The 9,381-nt window shown below is 39.0% G+C and overlaps 1 protein-coding gene across 1 annotated transcript; it reads left to right on the forward strand.

The window, feature by feature from the left end:
* The first annotated feature begins 5,068 nt into the window (after positions 1-5,068).
* LOC115968898 (basic form of pathogenesis-related protein 1-like) lies at positions 5,069-5,625 on the forward strand. The gene has a single exon (XM_031088437.1). The coding sequence runs from the start codon at positions 5,081-5,083 to the stop codon at positions 5,561-5,563; it is 483 nt and encodes a 160-aa protein (XP_030944297.1). The 5' UTR covers positions 5,069-5,080; the 3' UTR covers positions 5,564-5,625.
* Positions 5,626-9,381: the final 3,756 nt, after the last annotated feature.

The raw sequence follows: 9,381 nt of genomic DNA on the forward strand, positions 1-9,381 counted from the left end.
TCTCAGCGCCGAATCTGCAGGAATTCCTGCAGCATCAAGGGCATGAGCCCATGAGATGCTGCAGTAATCCCTGCACACCTCAGGGATCTCCTCGGATAGCCTGGCCTCCGTTTCTTGGACCCCGAGCTGGCGAGAAGCACTCTTTTCAGCCTCTACAGCCTCTCGAATCAGCTGAGCCTCCTCTTTAACCCGCCGCAGCTCATCCTTGACTTTTTGCAAGGCAATCTTGAGATCCAGCACTGCCTGCTTCTCGGTGGCAAGGTTGATCTGGGTCGCGTACAGCTCTTTGCGCTGATCCTCCGCCTGGGTTTCAGCACTTTTCAAACCGACCTCTGCACTCTTGCGCCGTTTCTCCGACTCCTTGAACTTCTCCGTGAGTTCAAGGTGATCGTGCTTGAGGGACCCCAAGGCTTTCTCCATCTTCGTCCGAGACTGGGTCTCAGCCTCAGCCCAACTGCGATTATCACGACAAAACTCCTCCGCCACAAATACCTGCTGAGTAATCTACGAATGAAACAAGATTGGTTTAAAATTTGACGGGGCTAAATAAATTAATAAAATAGTAAAAGGGTCACTTACCATCGCGAGATCCCTTTTGAGGGATAGGAAAATCTCGGGCTGAGAAAACCGCCTGTACGCCCCCATATCCCGAGGAAGGAATAGGGGTTGCTCCAAGGCATCAGCTACGTACCCTGCTCGGCCCCGGTTATACTCTCGGATTGACATGTTGTAGGGAATGGCAACCCCATCTAGCTCCAACTTGGGGCTCCATGTACGCGGGGTGGTGCGCACATCAGCACGGTTCTCCTCATCCCGACTTTCCGCGGAGTCACTCCTTCTGCTCCTTGGTGCCCGGGTGGTCTTTTGCTGCTTGGTCGGCTGGGCAACCACTTCACCCTCCTCAGGAGTGTCAACCGGCCTTTTCTTCTTCAGGTCCGGATTAACCTTAAGGCCTAGGTCTGAGGGAATCTGAGAGACCACAGGGGGAAGGGTCTGGGCCTGTGACTGAGTCGGTCCTTTTGATGATTGACCTTTCCCTCGAGAGGCCATCAACTCCCGTAAAGTTTTTCCCTTCCCAGCCATGGGTTCTACCTCTTCGTCCAAGGGGTCGTCCGAGCAGGTTGTGATTAAGGGAGCACCAACTGCGGAGTGTTGGTCCTGCTCTCCTTCAGGATCAGAAAGCTCAACCAAGGGGGCTTGTTGAACCTCCTCCTCAAAATAAAACTCGTCTATCTCTTCCTTAAGAGAAAGACGAGATGATTCGGTTTCCCTTTCAACTGGAACAGCAACGCCAGGCTCGTCTGGCGGAGGTAGTTGCTCTGCTAGATAGGGATCTCGAATGCCGGGTAGTACGACTGGTGGAAGATCACGTTGAGCTAGGAACCCGGTCTTAGACACGTCAATCCTAACCAACCTCGGACTGCCGGCCCTTATGGCGTGACCGATAGCTTGGAAAGAGCGGCTTAGAGGTTGATAGCCCAGAACCAGATGAGCCGCACGTAACTGTCCGTCCTCAGTAACGTAAATTTCTGACCTTAGAAGGTAGTTCAACGTCGGCACGTTTACGAGGCTTAGCCGAGGAGCGACATGAACTTTATCTGCAAACATCCAAGAAAAGTGGGATTAGTTCATGAAATTTTCCAATTATAAAGAAAGCGAGAAAAATAACCCCCCAATACTAAACCCTTTCCCGAAAAGGATTGGCCCTAAAGACGCCGCACCTGGAATTCCTGCCCGAGTTGGACAATAAATACCATCGAACCACTCCCCCGAAGCAATAAGGAAATCGTTCTTCACGGTCTTATTGGATATTGGGAGGTAAGAAATCAACCTAACGACCTCGGATCGGGATTTAAGATAATACCCTCCGTTCTCGATGTGGTGACACTCGTACAGATAAACCACATCGTGCCAGGTAAGGCCTAGATTCATCCGCTCGTCTAGGACATCTACACAGCCTAGTATCTTAAACATGTTTGGGGCACACTGATGCGGCGTCAACCTATGGTTGAACAGGTATTCCCTTGTAATCCTACGCATGGGAAGTGTCATCCCTCCCTCTATGAAAGCAATCATGGGGATGACAACTTCTCCCTCGCCTCTATCTGTCAATACTCCTTCAAGAGGACAGTACTGCAGCCCCACCCCCGGAGGAATGTGGTATTTTGCCCTAAAGGCCTCCATAGCGGCCGGAGTTTTTACTAGTTTTTCGAATCTACCCATCTGAGCTGAACTAGAGGAATGAAAATAAAGACCGAGGAGAAAAGTAAGGTCCGAGGAGGGAATCGAAACGGCGAAATGAACGAAATTTACTGATACCTTCCCAAAACGCTCAATGGGATGCCTGGAAATCTCTCTTGGAGGGGACGCTTCACGAAAAATGGCTACGGAGGCTTAGCGGACGCAAGTATTCATAGATCTCTGGAGTTCGATGGAGTTCTCTGGAATCCTCTGGAGTTTATGAGATGCCGATAAAAAGAAAACTGAACCTCTCTGACATCTTATATAGCCGGGAGGAGAGAGAAAAGATCACTCCTGCCTAAAAATTCGAGAAAAAGTGATGGCCGTTCGATCCACGCCTCACCGTTAGATGAAGGGGACAGAAAGCCTCCGGAAGTAAATGGCCGCGCCTCGTAAATTGTAGCGCGTCCAAAGTAACTGCCCGCACGCGCGCCCCAAGCCCTCCTTACTTCCATCCTCTCACTAACATCAAAACCCCGCTTTTCTCCTCGGAAGGAGATAAAAACCGGAGTTTTTAGGGACAATTGTGGGGCCCGGCCCAAAATAATGGGCTAGTTAAACTACGAGCCCGTCCGAGAAGCATCCTGTCCGAGGAGAAATCATAGCCAAAACATTATTCAAGCCCAATTGCGGTAAAAGAAACCTGTCCGAGGAGTAACTCCTCCTCGGACATTACGAAGTCCGGACCAAGAGCTCGCCCCAACCATTGCAGTTCATCCTCCAAGCATATAAAAAAGAATAAAACCCAAAATATCTCATGGAAAGCTGCCACCACCACATTAAATGTGTCACAACCACCCTCTTGGCTGCATTAATGAGGAAAAGATCCCTGAACAGTATTACCTTGGCTACTGCAACTCACAAGGGAGTGATAAGGGTGTCTAATAGGACAGGTGCTCAAGTGGGGGCTTAGATGATCAACAAGTGTAAGGTTCAGATAAGAAGGAGAGAACTATATAATGTAGTGGAGTCCCTCAAAGAGGGGGGAGAGAGAGAGAGAGAGAAATGTATTCGGGACTCAGGAAATAGAATCTTCTGTTAGATATCCATTCTTGTGTTTTCGTTTCTGCAATAATATTGTCCATGCATCAGACCGACTAAGTTCACTGAGGCTAAGTTCTTTGACCCATCCTCTACAAAGATTTATTGTGTGTTGCGCCTTGGGGCAAGACCTGATCAATAGGGTTTTGACCAAAAAAATCGTGCAACTACAATATTATATAAAAATCAACTAATTAAGCATTTAATATATACATCACCTCAATTTTTAGTTGCGTTTTCAAGCAATACATATAATTTTTTTTTTTTTTTTTTTTTTTTTTTTTTTTATGGGAATACATATAACAAGTTATTGAAGGAGTTTCATGTTTCATGTTTTCCTTGTCACTTAGCTATAAAAATAAAAATAAAATAAAATAAAAATATTTATTGTATCATATTAATTATTATAATTTAATATGATTTTATTTTTGTTCATCTAAAATCTAATATACATGCATGCATACATATTATATATGGACAGTAAAATCTTTTCTTTTCTTTTTTCTTTTTTTTGAGGGAAAGGACAGTAAAATCTAATTATTCAATTTACACAAAACCTTAATAGATTAAAAATAAAAAAGAATATAATAAAAATATTGAAATTTAGTAAAGTTAAATTATTTTTATACAAGTATAATACAAAAAGTTTAGAGTACTTTCGTGTGTATGAAAAATGTGGTTTCTTTAGAAACATACATACATGTATAACATCTGATATTGTGTGTATGTATAAGTAACTCAAAGTCTTTAATTCAATTTACTTTACAAATAGTTAGTAAAATATGGGTACTATAAATGATATTTTATATGGACATTAAAAATAAATAACATAACATAACATAACATAACTATTTTACTAACTATTTTAATGTTATTATATACTCCATGACAATAAAATAATTTAAATCAATATTTTCTAGTTCCATGTGAATGTTACTATTTATACAAACATGTCTTTGTTCTCTCTCTCTCTGTCTCTGTGTGTGATGCACACATGCACATACAGGATGTATTAGAATTTAAATAAAAAAAGAATTACATAAATTATAATAATATGTGTAAATAAATAATTTTGTTTGTTGTTGCTCTTGAAAATGTAGCTATTTAAAACAAAAATAATGGACTTAATATATTATTAAATACTTAATTAGTTGCCTTTTAAGAATATCTTATGAAATTTCGAACTGTGACTTGACGTGGTACTATGTTATTTCAATTTCAAAATTAAAATGTTTGCTAGCAGCATTTGTTTCTAAAAATCCGGGTAGCGCAAAATATATTCTTGTTTAAAGTCAAGGTCAAGAGTCAAGATTGAAATTCGAATGGAATTTCATTATCTATGTAGAATTGATTATGCTTTCTTCGAATGAAATATTTTAACCAACTATTTTATATATATATATATATATATATTTTTTTTTTTTTTTTTTTGAATGGGAAACTTTAAACTTTATTCAAAAAAGTCAAGAAAGAACATAATGTGAAAGAGATTACTTAAGAAAGTAAGGATTCTCTTCCCTTCATACAAGGAAATCATCTATGCCGACGGCATATTTTGCTAAAAAAAAAACTATTATATACCTATTCTGTCATTAGCAAATACTATTCAAGGGTTGTTTTGGTCATTCTAGTTCCTCTTAACGTTTTCCACATTGTGCTTTTGAACATTGATTCTACCATTACTTCCAATATTCATCGCACCATTTTGCACACTATGTATATCCCTAATTCCCTATATATACCCCATCCACAAACCTTATTTCTCCACCAATCACTTAAGATTTTGCTTTGCACTAAAATGGGGTTGTGTAAGATTTCACTGGCTTTTGTTTTTCTAATCGGCATAACCCTAGTCCATCTCACCCTTGCCCAAGACTCCAAAGAAGACTACCTTAATGCCCACAATGCAGCCCGTGCAGACGTGGGAGTTCCATCTCTGACTTGGGATGACACTGTAGCGGCATATGCACAGAACTATGCTAATCAGCGTATTGGAGATTGCAATCTTGTGCACTCCGGTGGAAAATATGGTGAAAACATTGCATGGGGCAGCGCTGACCTCTCAGGCACAGATGCAGTGAAGATGTGGGTCGACGAGAAAGCCAACTATGACTACAACTCTAACTCTTGTGTTGGTGGGGAGTGCCTGCACTATACTCAGGTGGTTTGGCGCAACTCGGTTCGTCTTGGATGTGCTAAAGTGAGGTGCAACAATGGTGGGACATTCATTGGTTGCAACTATGATCCTCCTGGCAACTATGTTGGCCAGAAACCTTACTAAGGGCTATGTATGTTTAATAAAAAGGTTTAATAAAAAGGTCTATGATCTAAAAAGGTTTAATGATAAATAAGGAATAAAAATTTTCAGTTCCACTCTTAATATTCCGGTTTATGCTCCACCATTTATACCATATATTGTGATATACTGAGATGTCATTTTTTTCCTCCTTTGTTAGGTAATTAATTATTTTTTTTTTTAAATGGATTTTTTTTTGGTAGATATGATATACTATAATTGGTGAAATAGAAATTAATTAAAGCTCTATGAATAAAACCAAATGTTTTTATTCATAAATAAACTAATTTAGGAGAAAAAGATTAAAATAAATTATAAAGTCATTCATCTTTCATTGGATGGCAATTCATTTACATCTTTATGTGATTTTGAACGTACTTGCTTTCAACTTGAAGTGCAGTGGTTTATAGTTGTTTTTAAAATTTGGATTCCGAGGGCACCATTAAGTAGCTATGTCAAGGTGAATTGCTTCCATTTTATCTAGGACTTTTAAATCTCGTAATTTGATACTTGAAAAGTTTTGTTCTAGTAAATGAAATACAAGACACCTATTTTTTATTAGACAGTTATAATATACTGTTAATCCTGGAGTTTGCACCCTTTCTCACCTAGATCTTCAATTCACTTGTTTTCATGGTGGTGGATGGATGGAGCTATCCGTAACCATGCATGACTTTTGCACTGGTGCACGCAGCAAGGCAAACAAGTATATTGATTTTATTCAATGACAAATGATTTTACCGATTAAGTTAATTGAAACCCACTCCTAATCATGGGAGGGTATCTTTGAAGCTTTGTCAAAATCCCTAATCATGGGAGGGTATCTTTTCCATATCTAGTAGACTAGTACCAAGCAATGTTATAAAACCTGAACCATGCACTGAGAATTTGTTTACAGCAAACTCGGCTCATTTTCTGCAACAAAATGCGCTGTTATTTCCTTGTAATTATTAGACAGGCTTCCTAGGTAAGATTTTATGCAGGTCAAAAAGTATGACAAGCTATGACTCTATGAGGTAATAACCAGTAAATTTTTGGTCTTTAATCTTAGAAATAAAAAGCCCATAAATCAAAATTAAAAAAATCATAAAAAAAAGGGACCAATAAAACCTAACCTAAGATCTGCTTCTGCGTTACTTGCATAGACGCTGTCTCCAAAATCTCCCACGATTCTTCTTCAGGCTGCTTCACACACAAAAAAAAAAACTGCTGCGGTGCCGCCGCCAGGACTGTCCTTGATCTGCCGCCACCGTCGCTTCATCTGGTTTTTTAGCTCTCTTTCTCTCTTTCTTTCATTGTTTATTTTGTTTTGATATACTCTTTCATTGAATCACTGTGTGTGGGGGGGGGGGGGTGTTGGCTGTGTGGTTATACGGTTTATAGTTGTTAAATATTAATTAGCAGCGAGATGTGGTGCCTGGCAGGAGCGTGCGATGTAGAAAATATAAGGCAGCGCGTGTGAGTGTTCCAGGTAGCCGTTGTCGGCATGTGGGGGTGCGTGCAGCTGCCGTTGGAGGTCGGGTTTCTGGGTTTTGGCCGCGATATGCCGTGGAGCACGTATGTCTTGTTGGTTTCATCAGGCGAAGGCTTGATGTGCACAGATCTGATAAGTTAAGTCCTGGCTTTTCTTGAGTTTGTGGATCTTGGACACAGCACTGCGCCACGGTGGCTGCGAGATGCCATGGATTCTAGATCCAGCAGAGAAACATGTGTGACTTCAGATGATGGTATGCACGTGAGAATCTTCTTTGCTTGCTAGAGATGTTTTGTTTGATGCCAAGAACGGAGTTTGGCTCTGATACCATGTTAAATATTAATTAGCAGCGAGATGTGTTATATCATGTTGTGTATGCTAGAGTGGATGCGGAAGAGGAAGCATAGAGGAGGAACACTGAGAACACAAGGATTACGTGGTTCAGCCTTACGGCCTACATCCACGGAGGAATCCCTTAAGGGCTACATCTTTATTATATTAGAGTGTAGTACAATAACTTCCTGTGTTACAATGAACCCTAACATGAGTATATATAGGCGACTAAACCCTAGACTACTAGTATAAGCAGGAACGGGCTTGGGCCTATTACACTGGGCTAATATGTCTAATATATATCTCTAACAATAGTGTTTTGATTTTTTGTTTTTGAGTTTTTGAGTTTTTGCTCTGACCGTGTGTGTGGGGGGGGCCTGTGGGGCTGGTGTTTGTATTGCAAACTTATAAATTAAAGAATTGTAAACAGATTAAAGAATTGCAATAGTGTGGGGCTGTGTCTCTGTGTCTTTGCTGTTACTGTGAATTGCGTCTCTATGGGGCTTTGTATTGTAAGCTTATAAATTGAATTTTTGAGTCTCTATGTGTCTTTACTCTTACTGTATTTAAAGAATTGTAAACAAATTAAAGAATTGCAAAAAAATCACTTAATAACAATAATTAATATGTTTATTGTATTAGAAAAAAATATGTTAATGAAATTATAGTTTATTTTTTATTCTTTTGCTAGTACTATGAACTTAAGAAGATATTATTTACAAAAACTCATGAACACAATTTTCCTCAGACGAAAATTGGTGGACTTATGCGTCGATTTAATCCTAAATGGTTTAAAGAGTATGGAAGTTGGTTGGAATATAGTATTGAAAATGATGCTGCATATTGTTTATATTGTTACCTATAGTATTGAAATTTATGTTTTTTATTGACCCCCTTGAACAAAAATCCTAGAGCCGCCCCTGCTCTAACTCTTGTGTTGGAGGGTAGTGTGGCCACTATACTCAGGTGGTTTGGCGCAACTCGGTTCGTCTTGGATGTGCTAAAGTGAGGTGCAACAATGGTGGGACATTCATTGGTTGCAACTATGATCCTCCTGGCAACTACAATAACGAGCGACCTTACTAAGAGCTATATGTTTCACTACCTATATAGCTGCTATTATAAGCATCTCCATCTATTACCTAAAAGTGCTTAAAGATAATTAAATAATAAAAATCTTCTATCATATTGTTAGTGTTTCAATATATTCTCAACGTTCATTTTCTCTGTTCCATAAAAAGTAATCAGGTCCCCTTTTTTTTTTTTTTTTTTTTTTAAATATATAAGATATAACATAATCAAAATTGAAAACGGGAAAAGAATCATACACTTTGCACTTGATATAACGCAGTTTGTCGACTATAGATTAAAACACTAAGAGTGGAAGAAAGTATTTTTATTCATACTTATGCTATATTTTAGGAGAAAAGGGATAAAATGAATTACAAAGTCATCCATCTTTTGATTCTCAATAAAAAAAAAGAAAAGAAAAAAAGCCATCCATCTTTTATTGGTGGAAATTCATCTTATTTGCATATTGGGGTATAATTGGAGACATTTTTATTTATTTATGGAGAATGAATTTAAACAAAGATCAAATGCTTCCTGGATAAAGACTTCTACTCTTGTAATTTGATACTTGTAAATTGTTTTTTCTAGTAAATGAAATGAGACCTTGGTTGGGACAACGAAGATTTCTCACGGCAGGGGATATATATATCACCCACCAAATTTGTCTTTGTGGTCATGGTTTACTTGTAATGCATCCTTATTTTTAATCGTTCTAACACGGCACTTTGCAACTTTGTCATGGTCCCTACTCCCTAGTACCCAGTCATGTTAGTATTAGGTCGATGGAAGGCAATATAATGTTTGATCACAAGATAACTTGGTTTACAACTCCCATTAGAAAAAATTAATATTGCTATATATTTTGAAATCTAATCATTGAATTATATGTTTTTAATGTTCTTAACATGCATATCAAATTTCATGT

Source organism: Quercus lobata, chromosome 11, assembly GCF_001633185.2.
Source record: "Quercus lobata isolate SW786 chromosome 11, ValleyOak3.0 Primary Assembly, whole genome shotgun sequence".
Taxonomy (NCBI): Eukaryota; Viridiplantae; Streptophyta; class Magnoliopsida; order Fagales; family Fagaceae; genus Quercus; species Quercus lobata.